General features: G+C 42.7%; 1 protein-coding gene across 6 annotated transcripts in view; it reads right to left on the minus strand.

Annotated features, from left to right (window-relative positions):
- The window catches only part of LOC135201753 (E3 ubiquitin-protein ligase TTC3-like), a 202,299-nt gene that overhangs the window by 17,583 nt on the left and 159,805 nt on the right, over nucleotides 1-24,911 (minus strand). For all 6 annotated transcript variants that reach the window (XM_064230982.1, XM_064230981.1, XM_064230980.1 and 3 more), the window contains 2 exons: nucleotides 10,119-10,251; nucleotides 2,724-2,800 (listed from right to left, as the gene is read on the minus strand). In XM_064230982.1, coding sequence (XP_064087052.1) covers nucleotides 2,724-2,800; nucleotides 10,119-10,251 — 210 coding nt within the window. The remainder of the gene's footprint in view (nucleotides 1-2,723; nucleotides 2,801-10,118; nucleotides 10,252-24,911) is intronic.

Raw genomic sequence — 24,911 nt, forward strand, 5'->3', positions numbered from 1 at the left:
GAATTCGTAACGCACGGATGTAAACAAATATTTTTTATTTTTTTTTTTTCAAAAAATTCACCATAAATCTAAATATTGTCCTAGAGACTTCAGTTTCTTTTCCAAAAATGAAGACAAATGATTGATATTACTATGACTGTAAGAATATTAGCTTACAAATGCAGTTTTCGACCATATCTGACGAGTTAAAGTTGACCAAATGTCGATTTTTTTTTTATATATTATTTTATATGCAATTATTTCGGATATAAGAAAAGCTACAACTTTCAAATATTTTTAGTTTTATTTTACATGAAATTGCGCACATTTTCATATATAAAACTCTATGAAATGCCTAATATGAAACGGAGCAAATATTCCGAGAATGGGACTTACGCATTTCGGAGATTTGTGGCGGAGAATCCGCGCGCGGAGGGAAGGAAAGTTTTTTTTAAAAAAAAATTTTTTTTTAAAAAATTCACCATAAATTTAAATATTGTGCTAGAGACTTCAAATTTGTTTCACGATGAAGATAAATGACTGAATATTACTAGACTGTAAGAGTTTTATCTTACAATTGCGTTTTTTGACCATTTCGGTAGAGTCAAATTTGACCGAACGTGGTTTTTTTCTATTTATCGTGATTTATATGCAAATATTTCAAAAATGAGAAAAGCTACAACCTTCAACTATTTTTTGTTGTATTATAAATGAAATTGCGCACATTTTCATATATAAAACTTTATGTAACGGCTAATTTAAAATGGTGCAAACATTACCACAATCGCACGTATGATTTTTTCGGAAGAGTTACAGCGCGGACGTAAAGAAAATTTTATTTTTTTCATAAATTCACCATAAATCAAAATATTGTGCTAGAGACTTCCAATTTGTTGCAAAATGAAGGTAAATGCTAGAATATTACTAGAATATAAGCGTTTTAGCTTACAATTGCGTTTTCGACCATTTCGGTAGAGTCAAAGTTGACCGAAGGTTGAAAATGTCACATCATTTTTTATATGAAAATATTTCAAAATTGATAAAAGCTACAACCATGGGTTGTTTTTAGATGTATTGTGCATGAAATTGCGCACATTTTCATATATAAAACTTTATGTAACGGCTAATTTAAAATGGTGCAAACATTACCACAATCGCATGTATGATTTTTTTCGGAAGAGTTACCGCGCGGACGTAAGGAAAAAGTTTTTTCATAAATTCACCATAAATCGAAACATTGTGCTAGAGACTTCCAATTAGTTGCAAAATTAAGGTAAATGATTGAATATTACTAAAATATAAGAGTTTTAGCTTACAATTGCGTTTTTCGACCATTTCGGTAGAGTCAAAGTTGACCAAAGGTTGAAATTTTGGCATTATCGCTTATTATATGAAAATATCTCAAAACTGATAAAAGCTACAATCATGAGTATTTTTTTGTTGTATTCTACATAAAAATGCGCGCATTTTCATATATAATACTCCATGTAACGGCTAATTTAAAATGGTAAAAAAATTGTCAAAGCGATGAAATAATTTCCGAGATGTGTCACAGATACTTTTTAGTGCGGCAAGAAAGAAATTCGCGCTTGCGTAACGATTGTAAACAAAACAACACCTTGATCCTTGAACTCCCAGCATCCCCCAAGGCGCGTGATTCAAGTTTTCGGCTGGTAGGCCTAAAAGTATTTTTCCGCGAATTTTTAAAAAAACTTTTGTATGTCGACGTAAAATACGTCCAGTCGGCACCCGAGAGACAAAAAATGTCGACGTAAAATACGTCCAGTCGGCGTTTAAGGGTTAACTGATTACGTTGGCGGCATGTTTATTGCGTAAAAAATTATGTGATTCCGTTCGCAATAATCCTTTATATCATCATAATACGAACTTTACGTTATTTATCTTCTATCGGCGTGAAACCAACAGTAAAATGTGTTCTTTCAAGCACAGTAGTTTTGATTAAAATGATACTATCCCAATTTTATCTACAGTTGTGTTTGATGGCATATGTTTGCTGCAGTTTTATCCTTGTTGCCGATGTACGATAATAGTCATTAGCAGCATGAACAGTTTTCTCAACTTCAGTTATAACTGGTTTAAATTTAACACTATATTTCCCGATTGATCTTTGACCTATATTGATCTTTGATCTATAGCGAATAAAGTTATTACATTAAGATATCTCGGTTCTATTCTATACATAACGCCATTTATAACAACTACGGTAATAGTGTACTGTAAAACCATCCTTTCATCATTCTCTTTTGCTGTTATTGAACTTATGTAACTAGAAGATGGACAAAGTTAGGCCATTGTAATTTAATCTCTCATAAAATCCGACTATCGTAAGACTAATGATCGTAACTTGAACAATACAGCTACCTGTACACTGTATAAACTTTATTATATCTTTACATACTCTAGACACCCAAAGGATTAAAGCTAGGCTTTTTTCACTTTACAGTATTTACAATGCTATAATGTACTGTACAGTAAATTCTATAGTAGTACTAGACTGCATAAATATAATTTTACTTATTGCGCCATTGTGGCATTACGGCGCCTTTGACTGGTCTAGAGTTTCGAAAGAAGGTGTGCGATGGCCGTAGGTTTTAAAATTGCTTAGCGGCGAAAATCACTCGACGTCGGCGGCCAGGAACGGAACCCCTGCCGCTAACCAAAGGCCGCCTGTACAATAAGTTGAATGTTCTTAATTTTAGTACTACAAAAGGAGAGAGACTTACCTTCAACTGTGTAGCCAACTTCTGTACCCGGCTGGAAGCAATGGAAGTTTTATCCACCTTTTCATACACTTGATCATCTAATGTTAAAAAAAAAAATTACGTAAATAAATAAAAAATTTTAACTGTTTACAATGACATATAGTTTATTCCAACAATCAACCTTTCTCTACATCCACTCTACAAATAGGAGTGACCAGTCCACCCCTAGAAAAAATGTTGGTAAGTTATCAAATTGAAGCAAACAAGGAATACATTTAAAGTCTGCAATTCCCCAAATTAAATAATTATTGCAGTCAGACATCCAAGTTACATTACTTCATCAATCTGCTTCAGCATCAGGTAAACTGTAACATATTTTAGAATTTATCTATTATATAAGTAATTTTACCAGACCAACGAGCTGATTTTCAGCTCTCCTAGGGCTGGCTCGAAGGATTAGATAAAACGCCAGGTCTAGCCCTTAGGCAAGAACTGGGACCAAATTGGTCATTCAGGATAAATAAAAAATTGCACCAAGGCAAATGCTTTCATACTAGAACACACACACAATAAATACATTTTCTCATGTTCCCTTACATACATACTAAAATGGTATGTTAAAATAACAATTTGTCGAAAATTGTATTTTTCCTAACTATACAAACCTGAGGTCCTTTAACAATAGGAATGTAACTTGCGGCAGCTGGAACCGGTCTTAGCTTTGAACAAGGGAGTTCAGTAGTTAACTGCTTGTCCGACAGTCTGTGCACCGCGCGACTGGGAGGTGAAGATTCACTTTGCTTTAGGCCCAGGAAAACACAGTGAGGGATGGCATAAGATGGGACTATGTGTAAAGGACCTCGGGTTTACATAGTTAGGAAAAAATACAATTTTCGACAAATTGTTATTTGTTCCGATACACAATACAAACCATCGGTCCTTTAACAATAGGAAGACTCACTTCTTGGTGGGTGGAATCTGAGTCAATGAACAGACTGGTGTTCGTCCAACCTGGTTCCCTCCCTGGTCGTAAGAGCAGAGGGAGGGATCCTAGCCCCTGCCCAATGATCGGGGTATGTACCGCAGGATCAATGGTCAGACCTCTGGCCCCAAGTAATAAGAGGGAGGCCAGCATACCTCTTAAAAATAGCAAGCAAGAACTTGCTCCTATTGCATGAGGTAATATGAAGTCACGGGTTTGTCTCTTGTTGGCTTCCACTTCCGCCCCCTTTGTTGGGGAAAGTGGTGGATAATCGCTCCTATCCCTAATGAAAGGGGTAGGATGGAGCTTGGTAGAGTAGCTTACCTGCAACGCCTCATGTTCCAGCGTAGTGACGACCGCGTGTGGGCAGAGGAGAGAAAAAGATGAGGAAGAGAAGCCAGTCACACTATCATTCACTCATCCATTCATGCAGTCACACAAGGATGCGCTGCTGTTCTGTCCGCTCGGGTGCAGGGTAAGCTACACAACCTGTTGAGCAGCCACCACGGGTCCCAAGGAAGAAGTGTCCAAGGACCTGTGGGTTATATCCCGAAGGTGGAAGGAGGTAAAGGTGGTCTGGTTGGTCCAGACCCCCGCCTTCAGGACCTGCGCCACGGAGAAGTTCTTGCAGAACGCAAGGGAAGGACCAATACCTCTGACTTCATGGGCTCTCGGACGAAGGGTACGGATGTCGTCGCTACCCTCAGCTTCGTACGCCCTCCTGATCACCTCACGCAGCCAGAAAGAAAAAGGCGTCGACACTCAGGCCTGAGGTGCCGAGTTCTCTTCAGATAGTGCCGTAGCACCCTCACAGGACAAAGCAGCATCTCATCCGCACCGTTGTCGGTGAAGTCCAGTACGGAGGGGATCGTGAATGACTCAAACCGGTCGTCAGGGACCAAAGGATTCTGAGTCTTCGCTACGAAGTTCGGAACTAAATAGAGCGTCACAGATCCCCATCCCCTGGTATATTTGACGTCGAAGGATAAGCCATGAAGTTCCCCTACTCTCTTCGCCGATGCCAGGGCCAGCAAAAAGAGGGTCTTGAGGGTCATATCCCTGTCTGACTCCTCTCGGAGTGGCTCGAAGGAACTTCGAGTCAAGACTCCTAAGGACGAGAGTCACATCCCACCCTGGGGGCCTGAGTTCCCTGGGTGGGCAAGACCTCTCGAAGCTCCTCATTAGCAGGGAGATCTTGAATGAGTTCGAGATATCCACTCCCATCAGTTTCAGGACTAGGGCCAGGGTAGCCCTGTATCCTTTGACTGTAGGGACGGAGAGGAGCTTCTCTCGGCGAAGGAAAACGAGGAAATCCGCTACCTGCTGAAGAGTGGCTCTGAGAAGAGATAGACCTGGTCTACGACACCAACCACAGAAGACGGCCCACTTTCCCTGATACACAGCTGCAGAGGACTGTCTGATGTACCCAGCCATCTCTGTTGCTGCTCGGCGAGAAAAGCCTCTCACTCGCAAGAGATGGTGGAATAACAGCCAGCCATGAAGATGAAGGGACTTGACTGACTGGTAGTACCGTTCCACGTGTGGCTGGACGAGAAGGTTGTGCCAAGGGGGAATCTCTCTCGGTGCTCCTGCAAGAAGAGCCAGCAGGTCCAGATACCAAATGGCCTGAGGCCATTTGGGAGCCACCAGGATCATCCGGAGATTTGGGGTGACCAACACTCGGCTGATCACCTTGCGAATCAGACAGAACGGGGGAAAGGTGTGAACGAAGAGGTTGGCCCACGGGTGTTGAAGAGCGTCCTCTGCAGCTGCCTATGGGTCCGGCACAGCCGAGTAGAAAACCTGAAGTTTCCTGTTGTGCCGGGTGGCGAACAGATCTAAGACTGGACGCCCCCACAGGTTGAAGAGCCTTTCCGCCACGTCTGGGTGTAGGGACCATTCGGTCCCTATCATCTGATCCCGACGGCTGAGTTTGTCTGCTACTACATTCCTCTTGCCTGGAATGTAGCGAGCTGACAGCTCTACAGAGTGAGCCACGACCCACTCGTGCACCTGCAACGTCAACTGGTGCAATGGGAGGGATACTAGGCCCCCGTTTGTTGACGTTTGCCACTACTGTGGTGTTTTCGCATATCAACACCACCGAGTGTCCCATCAGACGGTCCTGGTACTCTTGGAGAGCGAGGAACGCTGCCTTGAGCTCCAGGACATTGATGTGAATGAAGGTGCTTGTCGTGATGATCCCACACTCCTGCAGCCAGCAACTCCTCCGGGGGGGAGAGAGAGAGAGAGAGAGAGAGAGAGAGAGAGAGAGAGAGAGAGAGAGAGAGAGAGAGAGGTACTCCTCTTACGAGGTTCCTGTCGTCCAGCTACCAGGCTAAGTCCTGCCTCACCTCCTCCATGAGGGACACGGGGAAGTACGGCGGGTCTCTTGCCTGTGACCAACTCTCCTTTAGTCTTCACTGGAGAGACCGCAGGTGAAGACTCCCGTGAGGGACTAACTTCTCAAGTGACGACAGGTGGCCGATCACGACTTGCCACTGCTGAGCTGGCTGTTCCTGCCGAGACAGGAACTGGTAGGCTGCCTCCCTGAATCTGCTGATCCGCGTGTCTGCAGGGAAGACTCGTCCTGCTACTGTATTGATCAGCATACCCAGGTATTCATCCTCTGCTTGGGCTAGAGATCTGACTTCTCGAAGTTCACCAAGATCCTCAGATTGCGGCAGAACTCTAGGAGTCGATCCCTGTCCCGTAGCAACTATGAGTGGGAGCTCGCCAAGACTAACCAGTCGTCGAGATACCTCAAAAGACGTATCCCTGACGAGTGGGCCCAAGCAGACACCAGAGTGAACACTCGCATGAACACCCGTTGGGCGGTTGAGATACCGAAGCAAAGTGCCCTGAATAGGTACACCGTCCCGTCGAGGATGAAGCGGAGGTACTTCCTGGAGGATTGATGAACGGGTATCTGGAAATACGCGTCCTTCAAGTCCGCCGAAAGCATGAAGTTGTTCTCCCTGATGGAGTTGAGCACAGAGCGTGCCATCTCCATCGTGAACCGAGACTGGCGAACGAATCGGTTCAGGGGAGAGAGATCTATTACCGGGCGCCAGCCCCCCAAAGACTTCTCCACCAGGAAAAGACGGCTGTAGAAGCCTGGTGACCGATCCCTGACGATCTCCACATCTCCTTTGCTCAGCATGGCTTGGACTTCCTGCCGAAGTGCTACGTCTTTGGATGTTCTGGGTACGTAGGTCTGAAGGTGGACCGGGTTGGAGGTGAGGGGTGGCCGAGACTCGAAGGGTAGTAGATACCCCTCCCGAAGTAATATGCTGCGTATAAACCAGTTGAGGAGGGGTGGCATACCCTGGGGTCGACACGGTGGTGGTGGTGGTTACTGGACCATGCGTGACCAGAGCAGAGCCACTCGCCAGGTGATGCAACAGCCCCCAAACACTCGGTGTCCCCTGGAGACCCAACAAGCACCACACCTGGCCGAGGTCGTCACCCCCGGCAGTTGCACCCGAGGAGGCAAAAGTCGGATTAGTAGGAGCCTCGCCCGGGAGAGAGAGAGAGAGAGATCCCTTCTTCCGGGAGGAGAGAGAAGAGAAGAGAGAGAGAGAGAGACGAGAGAGAGGATGGGGAGGAGAGGAGAGGGAGAAAGAGAGAGAGAGAGAGAGGTGAGAGGAGTGACCAAGTCCCCAAACCCAAGGCTGAACGGAAGACCCCGAGTACAATTGGATGTTGGGGTACCTCGCCCCCTCCTCCACGCTCGACGGATCGGGCGAAGAGAAGGAGCGAGAAACCCCCCCAAAGGGGAAGGAGCTATACGCGGGAGCTGAGATGGAGGGAGGAAAGAAGACGACGTGTCCGTGACCAGGGAAGTAGCCGGAGAACTTTCCGATGACTCCCTGGGAGGCTTACGTCGTTTCCTCCTCCCCTCAAAGTGCGCCCACTGCGCCTTCGACCACAAAACACAAATATCACAGGGCTCAGCGCGAGAGCATTCGTGCCCCCGACACCGAGCACACAATTCATGAGGATCAACCTCCAAGAGGGAGCAGAAGGCCCCACACTTACGGCCCTCCACACCCGGGCAAGTCCTGCGGCTGATGGGGGGGCGTGGGGAACTCTCCAGCTCACGAGAATCCATTGTAATGATAATAAAATACAAAAGCACAAGTACTTACAGTATTTTACAGACACACAATAATAGCAAACCAAGAAACAAGGCATACCACGAAAGGCGGGTAGAGAGAAGTGGAGAACACGTCTGTCACCCAGTGCGGCCAAAAGCAAAGTGAATCTTCACCTCCCAGTCGCGCGGTGCGCTGACTGTCTGACAAGCAGTTAGCTACCGAACTCCCTTGTTCGAAGCTTACGACCGGTTCCAGCTGTCGCAAGTTACATTCCTATTGTTAAAGGACCGATGGTTTGTATTTCGTATCGGAACAAATTCAGAATTAGTATTAAATTTTTTAAATTTTGTTTTAAAATTCACTAAAAAAACTGTTATATTTTATCAATTAAATTGCAGTTCCACAGAAAAGTCAAAACTGGAACTTACTGAAAATGTAACAGATTCTGACAAAATTTCTTTTATTGTCTTATTTCCAACAGTTGACAGTCTCTGCTGGTCATACTTTGGACACTTGCACAAGACATGTCTGACTGTTACCAACTCCTTGCACTCTGAACACTCGGGAGCAGGGTCACGTGGGTTGCTCATCAAGTGTGTGTGTGTGTGTAAGACTAGTGTGGCCTATACAGAGGTGTGTCAGGATTACTTGAGCATGTCTCTCGCTTTGATATGCTGAACTCCATTTGTTAACATCCTGTTTTGTTTTAATTTATTATTTTCAGGCTCTTCATCCCACACGGGTTGCCATTTATCTATAATTATTGTTGTTACATATCTTATGTAATTGCTGGTGGGGATGTTTACATTTGCTTTTATCATGTGGATTGCTTCTTTAGCTACTTTATCAGCCTCTTCATTTCCTCTTATCCCCACATGAGCAGGGATCCAACACATTTCAATATTTTTTCCATTTTTATATAATTTGTGGAGTTCAAATTGAATTTGCTGTACAATATTATTTTTTGGATTGCAACTCTGAAGAGCTTATATGGCGCTTCTCTTGTCACTAAAATTCACAAAATTATTGAATGATGTTTGCTTTATAATTTTGATAGCTACTTTAATTGCACACAACTCTGCTGTGAAGACTGAGGCATGATTGGGTAAAGAAAATGGATATGTTGTGTTCTGCGATATAGCTGCATATCCTACTCCATGTTGTGATTTAGACCAGTCGGTATATATTGCATAATGTGAACTTTTTTTGTCTTATATGTTCTATGGTTTTTTGTTTATGGTGTTCTGGGGTGTATAAGGAACTCTTTGATAAATATTTTAAGAGAGTGCAAGTCTACTTTAATCATAGTCCAATGGGGTGGTAACTTTACTATTGGAGGTACTTGTATATTCATATTCAGTGACTCGAACAGTCTATTAGCTCAATTGGGAAAGGTGGTGAATGATTGTTTATAAAGACATCCCTTAGCTCAAATAGACTTTTTGTTGGTGAATCACTTGTCTTGATTCTCAATGCACTTTTCATGGTTATGAATTCTCTATGGAGGGATAGTGGCAGTTCACCACATTCAACTTGTAACAGAGGAGACTGGTGAGCACCTAAATGCTCCTGTGCATATTCTTAGGCCTTCATTGTGAATTGGGTCTAATATTTTCAGCGCTGCTTCTGAAGCTGAGCCATATATTTCACTTCCATAATCAATCATTGATAGCACCGTTGCTTTATATAGTATAGTAAGAGTATGTCTATCAGCTCCCAAAGTTGTGTGAGATAGTTTTTTAATTAGGTTTAATGCTCTTTTGCATTTCGATTTTATGTAAGTTATATGGGCTTTCTAGTTGAGATGTGTATCAAATATCAAACCTAAAAATTTTGCAGTTTGGCTAATTGGTATATTATGGTTTCTCATTTTTAATTCTGCTTCTTCACCTTTTTTCCAAATTTTACTTTTATAAAACATGATAGCTTGGGTTTTTTCTATGGAAAATCTAAAGCCTACTGATGAGGCCCATTCATCTATTTTTATTATAGTTTTATTAATAATTCTTTCTGCATGTTTTATGTGTGATGCTGTGTAATATATTGCAAAATCATCCATATACAAATTACTCTTTATTAAAACCGGTAGCATGCTACTGATGTTGTTAAATGCCAATGTAAATTAAGTACCACTAAGGACGCTACCTTGTGGTACTCCATTTTCAAGTGGAAATATTTTGGAAAAAACATTATCTATTCTCACCTGAAAAGTGCGATCAGTCATAAAGTTTTTAATAAATTCAGGAAGATGGCCGCAGATGTGCATATTCAATAAGGTTGCATCTGTGAAGTTACCTCACAAATCTACAGAAAGTAACAAGACAGAAGTTGTACCTCTAAACAAAGACCATGGCTCTGCACCATTAGTGTTTCCTGGTGAAGGGCTATGAGAAGCTGTCCAATGACCAACTTTTGAGGGGGAAACTGAAATCCCTTTACTGTCTGTTCCATTGTGTTCTTTGGTATTCTGTAAAAACAAATGAAATAAAATTAATTGTGCTCTATGAAAATACTACAATTATGGCATATTGTATATGTCATTTCATTGCGGTTAAAATTAGCAATTGACCAGTTTACATTTTTCTGGCTAACTGAATTTCTTAAGGAAATTCTCATCCATCTTCTAAATACCTTACATAATGAGTAAGCTGATGAGAGGAATGCCATACTTATTCAGGTATGTACTATAAGTGGTACCTGAACTACAAACTTTTAACTGTTAGCTATGGTAAAACAAATTGGGGAGCCCCAAAAGTCAGTCAGGAAATATCTAGAGTAAGACGCACCCCAACTTAACAGATGCTTTTGGGGGTCTGGTCTTCTGATAATTAATAAGTCCACTATGTAACAAGGACTGTATACAGTATATTATAGCCTCCACTTGAATATTTTCTAGATATCTTACAGTCAGCAATTATTCCAAATAGCCTCCAACCCTAAACTAGGCTGTACTTTAACACAACATTAAATTTAAGACATATGTACATATAAAAAATACATCACGTCTAAAATGGTAGCACAGGGAAAGACAATCAGCACCTGTTCCACAAGAGCAAAACTACGTACTCAAGTGTGTGGCATTACATACATTAATATACACATACAGTGGTACCTTGTCTGTCGAACGTTTCATATGTCGAACTTTCCGTTTTTCTAACAAAATTTGAGAAAATTTTGTATTGTTTGTCGAACAAATGCGCGTACTTCAAACTGACTGATTATCTAGTTTATACTTGTATTCGACGGCCTACTGGGTCTTACAAGTTAAACTGAATCAATTCATTTTTTCATTTACAATATATAGTTTAATGATAATATTCCATAAAATACATTAAAGTATAAAGCATTTAATATAAAATTAAGCTTTCAATATAGCATTTAGGATAAAAGATGTATAAAATCGTACGTAACCGCGGTGACGTCACGCTCAGCTGACTTGAGACTGAACAAGGGAGCGTTGATATGTTGAGGAGAGAAGAGAGAATTAAAATATTACTGTATGTATGTAAAAGCAATAACAATTCACATAAAAAGGGAATTTCTCAATAAATTTAATGTAATGATAAAGTATGAAAACAATCAAATGCAATACAGGGAAAAAAAAAAAAAAAAAATCTTAATTGAGCCAGTGTCCAGTGCGCCTGAGTGAGACAGTCTAGTTGAACAATATTAACAAAATAGCAAATGAAAGAACAAAGCTTTTCACAGTAAAATTTAGCACAAATGATTAACAAAATGATATTGTTATTTTACAATAAAGTTTTGTACATACTTACCTGGCAGATATATACTTAGCTTGTACGTCTCTGAACGTCACGACTAGAATTCAAAAATCCGCGGCAAATGCGACAGGTAGGTCAGGTGATCTACCCCACCCGCCACTGGGTGGCAGGTGTATGAACCAATCCCCCTTTCCAGTCATAATTTTTCTTCCACCTGTCTCCTGAGGGGAGGCTGGGAGGGCCATCAATCGTATATATCTGCCAGGTAAGTATGTACAAAACTTTATAAAATGTAACAATATCATTTTTTGTACATGAACTTTCCTGCCAGATATATACTTAGCTGATTGACACCCTTGGTGGAGGGAAAAAGACAGAGGTAACAAGGAAAAAGGGGAAACAACATCTGTTGTAGGATACTAACAAACCTTGGTTCTTACCTGATAAGGCTGAAGACTTCATAGTTACTGTCTATTAGTCTGCAAAGCCTGAAGAGCTACAGCGAGGGCGTGACCTACAGCTGAAAAGACCCTTTGGTCTACCACTGGATTTGATATCCACTTACTCAGTAGAATCCAAGTCGGATCATGTCAATGGGGATTCGCCCTCTTAAATGACAGAGCCTGACCACTACCAATGCAGGGAGCTCTAGCACAAACAGATCACCTAACCATTCTAAATGTTAGCAATACGAATAGAAAGAGATGCCTACCCGCATCCTCTTTCAAACAACCATAAAAACACAACACAAACAATAGGGGAAAAAATTTACAAAAGGATATGCTTCAGCTCCCTGCCCCAGCACCGAATCCGCCGATACATACGGGCCTAACGCGAAGCACTTCTCGTAAGTAATCTTGACGTCTCTAAGGTAGTGGTTCGTGAATACTGAATTGCATCTCCAGAATGTTGCTTTCATCGATTCTGGAGTGACATATTCTTGTTGAAGCCAAGGACGTCGCAATGGCTCTTACCTCGTGAGCCTTGACTTTCAAAAGCTTGAAGTGATCCTCACCGCAAGCCAAATGTGCTTCCTTCACGAGGCTTCTAATAAAGAAGGACAAAGCATTTTTAGACAATGGTCTACTGGGATCCTTAACAGAGCACCAAAGTCTGTCCTTAATGCCCTTAAGAGACTTCTTCCGCTGGAGGTAGTACTTAAAGTCCTCACAGGGCAAAGAGTTCTTTCTGGCTCTTCCCCTACCAGGGGAGCTAAGCCTGGAACCTCAAAACTCCTTGGCCAAGATTTGAGGGGTTCTCGTTCTTAGCTAGAAAAGAAGGAAGGAAGGAACAAATCACGGAATCTCCTTTGAAACCTACCCTTCCTTCTAGAGCATGAAGCTCACTAACTCTTTTGGCAGATGCTAAAGCCAAAAGAAACAGAGCCTTCTTCGTAAGATCCTTGAAAGAAGATGACTGGGGAGGTTCGAACTTCGAGGACCTCAGGAAACGAAGAACCACATCCAGGTCCAGCTCGGAATTTGAGACGAGGGTTTCTTGCAAGTTTCAAAAGATCTTAGCAGATCATGTAGATCTTTGTTGTTGGAGATATCTAAATTCCTGTGCCTAAACACAGCTGCTAACATGCTCCGATATCCTTTGATGGTTCGAAACTGCAAGACCACATTTTTCCCTGAGAAAAACCAGGAAATCTGCGATTTGGGTCACAGAGGTACTGGAAGAGGAAAGCTTCTGGTTTCTGCACCAACGGCGAAAGACGTCCCACTTCGACTGGTAGACACTAAGGGTAGAGGGCCTTCTAGCTGATGCGATAGCCTTCGCTGCCTTAGCTGAAAACCCCTTCGCTCTGACAAGACTTTTGACAGTCGAAAGCCAGTCAGATTGAGAGCGGGGAGGTTTTTGTGATACCTGTCGAAGTGGGGTTGTCTGAGCAGATTCTACTCTTTGTGGAAGAGCTCTTGGAAAGTCCACTAGCCATTCCAGTACCTCTGTGAACCAATCTTGGGCCGGCCAGAATGGAGCTACCAGCGTCATCCTTGTCGCTTCCGAGGCCGCAAACTTTCTGAGTGTTTGACTCAGAATCTTGAATGGAGGAAAAAGCATAGACGTCCAGACCTCGCCAGTCTAGGAGGAAAGCATCGACTGACACTGCTCCTGGGTCCGAGATCGGGAGCAGTAGAGGTCTATTCTCTTGTTCTTTGCTGTCGCAAAAAGGTCGATATGAGGTCTGCCCCATAACCTCCACAGGTCCTGGCAAACTTCTGAGTGCAGAGTCCCCCACTCCGAGGGGAGCACTTGATTCCTCCTGCTCAGGAGATCGGCTCTGACATTCCTTTCTCCCTGTACGAAACCTGGTGAGGAGAACGATCTTCCTTGCCTGAGACCACAACAGCAAGTCCTTCGCTGTTTCGTACAGGGAGAAGGTGTGTGTCCCCCCCTGCTTTCTTATGTAAGCCAAGGCTGTGGTGTTGTCCGAGTTGACCTGAACTATACCATTTCGAACGTGGGGCTCGAAGGCTTTTAACGCCAACCACACTGCCATCAACTCTTTGTTGTTGATGTGCCAGGACACCTGTTTCCCCCTCCCAGGTGCCTGACACTTCTCTTGACCCTAGGGTCGCACCCCAACCCGTCTCCGACGCGTCGGAAAACAATACTTGGTTCGGGTTTGGCATGTACAGAGACAGACCTTCTGCAAATCGGAGAGGATCTGTCCACCACAGAAGGTCCTTCTTGATTCCTTTTGATATCCTGAAGGAGAATTCCAGGTCTAGAGAGAGAGACCTCCAGTTCCGGTAAAGGAAGAATTGGAGAGGTCTGAGATGCAACCTTCCTAGAGAAACGAATTGCTCCAGCGAGGAGTGTCCCCAACAGACTCATCCACTCCCTCGCTGTGCATGCATTTTTCTCTAGGAAGGTCGTTAGTTTCTCTCGGCAACGAGCAATCCTCTCGGTGACGGATATGCCCGAAAAATCCGGAGAAACCATCCGAATCCCCAGATATATCAGCTCTTGACTGGGGATTAATTGTGACTTCTGGAAGTTCACCAGAAGCCCCAACGAACTTGCTAAAGTCAGTGTCTTTTGTAGGTCCTCCAGACATCTTTCTTGTGAGCTTGCTCTGATCAGCCAATCGTCTAGATAGAGGAGACAGCCTCACTCCCTCCAAATGTAGCCACTGCGCTACATTCTTCATTAAACCCGTGAAAACTTGAGGGGCTGTCGAAAGGCCGAAGCACAAGGCCCTGAATTGGAAGATCTTCCCTCCCATCATGAATCTTAGAAACTTCCGTGAAGAAGGATGGATAGGCACATGGAAGTAAGCGTCCTGAAGATCTAGGGACACCATCCAGTCCCTGGACGAAGAGCCGCCAACACTGAAGAAGTTGTCTCCATGGCGAACTTCCTTTTTTCTACGAAGACATTCAGGGCGCTTACATCCAGAACCGGTCTCCATCCTCCTGAGCTCTTGGGAACTAGGAACAGTCTGTTGTAAAAACCCGCAGAATGAGGATCTTTCACTAGTTCTATCGCCTCCTTCTCCAGCATAAGATCTACTGCTAGAGAGAGGGCTTGATTCATGATGGGGTCCTTGTACTTGGCTACCAACTCCCTCGGAGTCGTCGTCAACGGAGGTCTTGATAAGAAGGGAATGAGGTAGCCTTTGCGGACAATCGAGAGTGACCAGTTGTCCGCCCCTTTCTGGGCCCAGACGTCGGCAAACTTCAGAAGTCTGGCACCCACTGATGTCTGGAGGACTTGAATCCTACTTCTTCCCTCTGATGGATCTAGAGAAGGTCTTCCCTCGTTTAGTGGGTCTAGATCCTCTAGAGGAAGAAGCTCTGGCAGGAGGGACTCCTCGAAAGGGCTCCTGCCTAACTGGAGTCTCTCTCTTGGTTTTAGCTTGGAAAGAAGAGTGAGGCTTCCTGGTAGACTGGGCTAGCATGTCCTGTGTAGCCTTAGCTGAAAGGGCACAAGAAACATTCCCTGAACGATCTTCTTAGGGAAGAGTTGAGGAGAGAGCTGAGAATACAGGAGAGAGGCTCTCTGAGCATGCGATACTGATTTCGTCAGGAACGAACAGTACACAGATCTCTTCTTGATCACTCCCACTCCGAAAAGTGAAAGCTATTTCACATCGATCCATCCCTCACTGCCTTGTCCATACACGTGAGAACACTGATAAGATCCTCAGGAGAAATGGAATCCGGGGTCTGCGTCTTCTTGGCCAAAACGACCAAAGACCAGTCTAGGAAGTTAAACACCTCCAGGACTCGGAACATTCCCTTCAACAGGTGGTCAAGCTCATTCATCCCCCATGTCGTCTTAGCAGACATGAGGGCAGAGCGTCGAGAGGAATCCACCAGTGAAGAGAAGTCCGAGTCTGCCGAGGATGGAAGAACGAGGCCCAAGGGTTCTCCCGATTCATACCAGAATCCTAGTTTCCCAGTAAGCTTAGAAGGAGGGAAAGAGAACACCGTCTTCCCTTTCTCTTCCTTCGAAAGAAGCCACTCACCAAAACCTCTAAGCGCCTTCTTCATAGAGATTGCAGGCTTCATCCTGACACAGGATGAAACCTTCGAAGTTTTCGAAGTCGAAAATAACGAAAGAGGCGAGGGCGGGGCGACAGGAGAAAGGGCGTCTCCAAATTCCTGAAGCAACAGGTCCGTCAACCGCTTGTATGAAGAAACGGAGGAATCTTTAGGTTTTAATTTCTTCTTCCGAGGGATCCTGTTCTTCTTCCGCCGAAGATCCTTCACGATCCTTACGATGAAAGGCTGTCTTGTCCTCAGCCGAGAGTCCATCCTTGGAAGAATGTCTGGAAGAACTCTGACATCTAACCGGGGAAGTTTATAACTTCCGTTGAGCTTCTGCCTGAAACTCCTTCTTGTCAGGATGAGGGCGCATTCTAGCGCTTGGCGCCTAATGAACGCAGGGCGAAAATCTGGCGAAGAGCGCCTATTAGGCGAAAAGCGTCTATCAGGCTCCTGGCGCCTGTCTAAAGGAGAGCGGCTGCCTGGCGAAGAGCGCCTGTCATGCGGGAAGCGATTATCAGGCTCTTGCGCCTGCTGCGAGGAGAGCGAATCTCTGGCGACGAGCGCCTACCAGGCGAGAAGCGTCTGACAGATTCCCGGCGCCTAACTCGAGGAGAGCGAAAATCGGGAGAAGAGCGCCTACCAGGCTCTTGGTGCCTGCTAAGCGAAGGGCGGCTGACAGGAGAAGAGCGCCTGTCTACCAAAGGGCGTCTGGTCACAGGAGAGCGAAAGCCTGAAGGAGAACGTCGGCTACCATGAGAAAAACGCCTACCAGGCTCCTGGCGTCTGCCAGCGGGAGAGATCCTGTCTCGAGACGAGCGCCTGTCAGGAGAGGCTCGTCTAACGCGGAAGCATGCCCCTTGTCCGACGGAGAAACGATGTCCGCAGGAGAGCGCCTCGTACTACGATCCACTCCTAGAGAGAGGGCGGTTACTGACGAATAGCGTAAGCCTGGAGAAGAGCGCCTGGACTTCTTTACCGGGAGCGAGACGTCCTTCCTACGACCAGCATTCACAATCAAGGAGTCAGCCAGAGCCGTAATCTGCGCCTGCAGACTAGCCAACACACGTGTAGGAGACTTAACAAAGTCCTTCACGGGAGACGCAGCTCGATCCTTACTAGGAGAGCGAAACTCCAAAGAAATCCTCGGTTTCTTGACATCCAATCCAGGATTTTCCGAAAAAACTTCAGGGCTGGAGGGGAGAGCGGAAGAAGCCTGCCAGGCTCTCTTCGACGGCCGAGAAGCTTCCGAGGAGCTCCAACCACGTTTGGGCGAAGGAGAAGGCGAAGACGAGAAGCATTGCCGTAAGACTTCTCTCTTGGCGCGATCCAAGGTAGCCTGGGATCGAACATCAGGCACGTACCGAGGGGACGCCTGACCGGTGGGGGTTCTCCCTAACCTTCCTGCGGCTTTCGACTTTCCTCCTCCACTGGGTCTGGGAGTCTGGAAGAGGTCTAGGCCTAGAAGCATTAGGGAGCCGATCAGACGCACCCTCCACTGACACCTTGGGATCACTGCACAAATTGCTATCACTCTTACCTTCTAGCACTTTAATTTTCAGCTCCATGCTGCGAATAGTGGCTCTCATAGTGTCCACCTCCGAAGGCGCATCTTCGGTTCGGTGCAGGAAGCAGGGGCTGAAACTGGTAAAGTCGCTACGTCTACAACAGGGTTATCAACTTCAAACTCGCTAGCGCATGAGACCTACTAGAACTCCTAGATGAAGCTTTCCTAACCTTGTCCTTTTCTCAAGCTTTCTTATACATAAGAAGGAAAGCGCCTTTCCATTCTTCTTCATTCAAATTACCACATTCATTACAAGGGTTAATAAATGAGCAGTCATTCCCCTACACCTCATGCATACTGTGTGAGGGTCTACCGCAGCTTTCGGTAGCCTCACCTTACAATCGGTAACAGAACAAACTCTGAACATAGTTGATTTCTTAATTTCCAAATCAGACATAATGAAATTCCAGAATAATCAAAAGAATAATCCAAAACCGGTCCACAAATCGCAAATGCCAAGCCAAGGAGCAGGTACTTCACCAAAAGTCCGTTGAAACAATCCAGGGCGAAAACGAGTAATAATTCAAAATCGAGAGGTATCGACAACAGATGTAGTCGACACCGGCGACAGAAAAATTATGACTGGAAAGGGGGATTGGTTCATACCACCTGCCACCCAGCGGCGGGTGGGGTAGATCACCTGACCTACCTGTCGCATTTGCCGCGAGTTTTGAATTCTGTCGTGACGTCAGAGACGTAAGCTAAGTATATATCTGGCAGGAAAGTTCATGTACAAAAATGATTAGTCATTGAGGTGATATACAGCTAACTTGAGGTAGAGGGAGGTAGCGTTTATATTTTTTAGGAATAATGAATGAATGATTTCAAGTTATCATGCGTCGTGGTATTGTTGAGGAGAGAAGAAGAGGCAGTAAAATCTTTACTATAATATGTACGTAAAAGCAGAACCAATTCACATACAAAATAAAATGTAATTTCACAATAAATTGAATGTAATGATAAAATATGAAAACAATCAAATGCAATGCAAGGAGAGAGAGAGAGAGAGAGAGATCTTAATTGAGCCAGTGCTCGGTGTGCCGAGTGAGACTGTCTAGTTGAGCCAAGGTCTAGAGAATATAAGGTCTTGTCATGCGCAGCTTAAACTGGGGTACAGGATTAAATGGATAGGTGCATGACGTCACAATAACTGCAGTCGGGCCCCTTAACCTATAGCAATCCTGCCTTTACTTTCTCTTTTTTTTATTATTCTAAATACTCTAAGTTATTCAATAATTCAATTAAAAGTCAGACGTAGGTTCTTCATTCTTCTATGTTAAGAAGAATAATCATAAGAGAGATCATTGGAACATTTTTGCCAAATAACATTGAAATTATAGTAAACCTACCTTTGCTTTCTTCTTTTTATCCGTTATTAAATACTATTACAGTAGTACCTCGAGATACGAAAGGCTCTACTTACAAAAAACTCGAGATACGAAAGGCTCTACTTACAAAAAACTCGAGATACGAAAGCCAATGCAAAAAATTTTACTGCTCTACATACGAAAAGTTTTCAAGATACGAAAGGTTGTTGCTGTAAAGTCCCGAGATTCGCCCGGACCACCGAGAACAATTTTAAAACTCCAGCACCGCCAACTGAGTAAACTCGCCACCATCCTCCCGCTCTCCCATTGGTTCCTGATGCTAGTCACCCCATAAGGTCCTGCTCTCCTATTGGTCAGCATCTACCCCTTGTGCTTTAATAAAGTATTCTATTGGTAAAAGGATGCTGTAAATTGAAAAACTTATTCATGCAATACATTGAATAAAAAAAACATTAGGTAAAGATAGAATAAAGAATAGAAATGAATGGTTATTATACTTTTTGGTAGTTTCAGTAGTTGAAGAGAGAGAATGAATATTTATGGCTTACTGTGTAAATTGATTGCTTGACGATCATTCGATACACGTCAGTGCTGGATGTAAACAGACGTTTGGAAGTTTTTGTTTGTTTGTTTATTATAGTTAATGGTTACTTAATAATTATTTGAAATGAGTACATGCAATACATTTAATAAAAAAATTGTGAATTAGATATCATAAAATATAAAATAAATCAGACTGCCAACAAATACGTATTTTTTAGAATTCTTCTTCTGTTTTATTATTACGTTATGTATACGTATGTTTCATTATAGCTGTCAGTAACTCGGTATCTCCATTAGGCAAAGATAGAATAAAGAATAGAAATGAATGGTTATTATACTGTTTGGTAGTTTCATTAGTTGAAGAGAGATACTAATAACAATTTATGGCTTACTGTGTGCTAGGAAAAATGATTGCTTGGCGTTCGTTCAATACTCGTAAGACGGGTAAGAGCTGAATGTAAACAAATTGATTGGAAGGTTTGTTTTTGTTTGTTTGTGTATTATAGGTTAATGATAATTAAAATAATTATTTGAAATGAGTACATACTGATTATTTATATATTTTATTGGCATATTCTAAGCTTTTAGCTCTTAGGTTTAGATGTCAGAACCATAGACTAGGCTACAGTAGTAACCGCTAGCATAGGCTAGGCTTATTGCTAAGGGACATATGCTAAAGTCCTAATATATGCAGTAAAAATGGGGTTGAACATTACATGCAGTTGAATATTACTCAAGTATGTACAGTATTTTGCCTTTTTGGAGTCATATTTCTTCCGTCGGATCGGCGTCGTAACCCTAGAACATGCGTTTTAGGCCTGGAAATATAATTTACTGGGGTGTTTTTGGAGGGCTTGGAACGGATTAGCCATTTTACATGTAAAATGTGTTCCAAGATACGAAAAACTCATTATACGAAGGCCGCCTCGGAACGGATTAACTTCGTATCTCAAGGTACCACTGTATCTGTTTCCAAAGGAAAATAATAGTCAGAATTAAAAAATGATATTGTTATGATACAATAAAGTTTGTTCATACTTACCTGGCAGATATATATATAGCTGTATTCTCCGAAGTCCGACAGAATTTCAAAACTTACGACACACGCAGTGGTCGGCCAGGTGGTTGGTACCCATTCCTGCCGCTGGGAGGCGGGTATCAGGAACCATTCCCATTTTCTATTCAGATTTTCTAGTGCCACTGTCCCCTGAGGGGAGGTGGGTGGGTACTTGATTATACGTATATATCTGCCAGGTAAGCATGAACAAACTTTATTGTATCATAACAGTATCATTTTGTTCATGAAATTTACCTGTCAGATATAAATATAGCTGAATCCCACCTTTGGAGGTGGGAAGGGACAGAATAGAATGATTTAGGAAACACATTGCATGCAGATGATTGACATCTTGGTTCCATACCTGTTAGCATAGCTGACTTCGTGATTACTGTCACCCAAGTCGGCATTTGTTTTACTAGAGTCACCTGTATAGCTGGTGAGTTCTAGATGATCTGTCAACGGGAGCGTGACCACAATGTGACTAGACCATATTGACCATACCATGAGGGCTAAGAAGTAATATATATCACCACCTGACCAACCTAGCCAAAGTTAAGGATGTTTAACTAAGGCTTAAGAATTGAGAAGTCCGCCACTGGCGGCCGACCCAACAACTAAAATTAACAGCTCTTCCTAACCATTTTCTATAGGATAGGATGAGTGGTACTTCTTGCCCCCAAGATTGTGTCTGCGGACACGTATGGCCCTAGCGAGCAGCAGATCTCATATGTCGTCTTCACATCCCTCATGTATTGTGAAGTGAACACAGAGTTGCTTCGCTAAAAAGTGGCACTCAGGGTGTTACCGAGTGCCATGCTCTTTAGAAATGCCCTCCGAGGCCGCGCCCTCACCTCGTGAGCATTTACTTTAAAAGTTTCAAATCCTTGTCCAAACATGACGAATGAGCCTCTTTGAAAAAGCTCTTTAAAAAGAATGCCAGGGCGTTCTTTGACATGGGCAAGTCTGGCCTTTTTACGGAACACCGCAGATTGTCCGAAGGACCTCGACTTTCCTTAGTTTTATCTAGATAAAACTTGAGAGCCCTGACAGGGCACAGGACTCTCTCTGGATCTTGCCCAATAATTTGTGCCATCCCCTTGATCTCCAAGCTTCTGGGCCAAGGGTTAGACGGGTTTCCATTCTTAGTCAAGAATGAAGGGCTTAGAGAACACACCGCATTATGCCCTCTAAAGCCAATACGTCCGCTGATGGCTTAAACCTCACTAACCCTCTTTGCCGTAGCTATAGTGGTTAGAAATAATAATAAGCCTTTCTGGTCACGTGCTTTAAGTTCGCAGAAAGGAGAGGTTCGAAAGGCTTCGACATCAGGAACTTCCAAACTACGTCTAAGTCCCATGTCGGAAGCTTTGAACTATACAGTTTCGAGATTTCAACAGACCTCAAAGATTGTGACGGGCTTTGCCGTTCGACAGATCCAAATCTCTGAGTTTAATGGTCGTTGACAACATACTTCTGTATCCTTTAATAGACAGGACTGCCAGCGTATCCACATTCCTCAGACGGAAAGGGAAGACGGCAATCTAATTCATAGAGGCCGAGGTGGAGGAAAAGCCAATCTTCCTGCACCATCTGCAAAAACGGCCCACTCCGGTTGGTACACTGCAAGATAGGAAGGTCTTCTTTGCCTTGGCAATAGCACTTGCCACTAGTCTTGAAAAGCCTCTCGCTACGATCAACTTCTCTATAAAGTAATCCCTCGCTACTTCGCGCCTTAAGTTTCGCACCCTCAGCGCATCGCGGATTTTTCAAAAATATTCATAACAAATTCAAAGTTGAGAAAAAATGGCGCGGACGCTAGCAGAAGGCAGAGAGAGTACATTAGAACATCAGGTATCAAGACGGAGATGGCGTGTAACTCAAAATCCACCTCTCTGATTCGCTGGCCATCTCGGCTCCTGAATCTCGCAAGCTGATTGGCCGAGACGCGTTACCCAGCATCTCTCCTTGCCCAGCACCCAGCGAAGGAAGACCGTATTCATTGTTCTCTAGCGCTCGTGTCGCTACTCTTGCCGCATGAAAGTTTTAACTGTTCTTTTGTGCTTTTTTTTGTGCAAAATAGTGCTTGTGACGCCCTTGAAAATGGCTCCTAAACGTCCTACACCCTCTGGTGAACCCAAGAAGAAGAGAAAAATAATGACGATGAACGAGAAAGTGAAATTATTGGACATGTTTAAGGCAGACAGTAGCTATGCGTCTGTTGCCCGCATGTACAGACTGAATGAATCAACGGTTCGCTACATAAAAAAAAGAAGAATTAAAAATCCGTAGAACTGCCTCAATAACATTCTCCAAGGACACTAAGCGCGTTGTGACTCCTCGTAATAAGAGGATTGTGCAAATGGAGAATGCGTTATCAGTGTGGATAACGGACTGTCGGGAAAAGAAGGTTAGTCTCTATACCAACATGATTCGATACCAACATTGATAGAGGTGAGTTATGTATCTTGTTATAAGAATACAGTTATTTACATATACATGTACAGTGGGGCATCGCTTATTCACGGATCAGTATTCACGGATCCAGTTAATCACGGGTTTTTTCTTGGACCGTTTCTCATGTTACATCACTGGTATGAATCGCTGCATCACGGGTTTGTTGTGTTGCGTATGCGATGTTTTTCGGTAGGCTAACCCTCGGCCGTGGTCCGATAACTACCAACATTCATTTAAAGACTCATATAATGATATTAACTGACAATAAAGGTAATAAAACCATTCTCACCTAATATATTGTTGGCCTATCTTCGAAATGATAGCCTATTCAAGGTTTATGTACGACGTTCATTGGTAGGCTAAGCGTAGTTGCAGTGCGATAACCACCAACGTACACAAACATTCACATTATGATATTAACTGACATAAAGGTAATAAAACCTTCGTTATTCCATATATATTATAGTCATATCTTCATAATAAATAGCCTATTCAAGGAATAATTCCACATCATTGCACTCAACTTATCGTCGGAGTGGCCAGGCACAAAATGTAAGCATATACCTTTACGTACGAAAAATGGTTATGTATACGGTTGCGTTTCAAAGCGACATTTTTTGTTTGATAAACTTTTAGAAATTTTAATAGTAGTGGTAGTGTAATTACAGTAGTAATAACATTAAGGCTAAAATTAATTCGAACTTCATTATTATTTTGGCAGTATTCGTATATAACTTCTCTGAACAATGAAGTCATAAAAACGCTATTTGTCATAGATTATCGTAAGTATTTGCTGTTTGTTATTGGCGACGAAGCGTAAACGAAATACATAAAAGCATTTTTTACCTTATATATTATCGTCATATCTTCATAATAAAAAGGCTATTCGTGGAGTAATTCCATATCAGTGAAATCAATTTTATCTATGCGAGGCCAGCCAGCTGACAAAATGTACGTACGTATATGAAAATCAAATTATGTAGCGTTCACAGCAAGATTATCTTTCGAAATTTTTATAGTACTATTCATGCTACGTAGTAATAATGTTTGGAATATACGTAACATTATTTTCATACATATCATCGTTATTTTGGTAGTGAATAGTTTAGAATTATCATACATACACTGCATTGTTATGGGTTTGTGTCAGTGATAAAACAACCAAAATAACGTTCTCCTTTAAGTCGTCATATCTTCATAATAAAAAGGCTATTCGTGGAGTAATTCCATATCAGTGAAATCAAATTTTATCTATGCGAGGCCAGCCAGCTGACAAAATGTAAGTAGGTATATGAAAATCAAATTATGGTATCGTTCACAGCAAGATTATCTTTCGAAATATTTATAGTACTATTCATGCAACGTAGTAATAATGTTTGGAATATATGTAACATTAATTTTCAATACAAAATATCATCGTTATTTTGGTAGTGAATAATAGTTTAGAATTATCATACATACACTGCATTGTTATGGGTTAGTGGCAGTGATAAAACAACCAAAATAACATTCTCCTTTAAGTCAACGCGTTTAGGAAAAACATGACATAGAATCGACTTTGCGACTTCGTTCACTTTGATATTTTTTAACGATACAATAACTATCATTTGTACTACTAAAACCATCTTCACTTAAGTAATTTTTTGTAAGATATGTGTTGTTGCAAAAGCTAGCTTATACATAAAAGGCTTTTATAATTTAAGTCATCTTAGATATACATATGTACACCCAAACTCATTGTATAGGGGAAGGAAATTTACTACTGTTTCCTCGGATATTGAAATACTTTAGCATCATTCAAACACTTTAATAATATAATGCATAAATACTAGGCTATACATATTTACATCGTATACAAATACTACATACAGTTATATACACATACTTTTATATACAAAGTTAACAGTTATATCACATACTTTTTATATACGAAGTTAATCATATGAGTAGTGATCAG

The sequence above is a fragment of the Macrobrachium nipponense genome, chromosome 28 (genome assembly GCF_015104395.2).
Source record: "Macrobrachium nipponense isolate FS-2020 chromosome 28, ASM1510439v2, whole genome shotgun sequence".
Lineage (NCBI taxonomy): Eukaryota > Metazoa > Arthropoda > Malacostraca > Decapoda > Palaemonidae > Macrobrachium > Macrobrachium nipponense.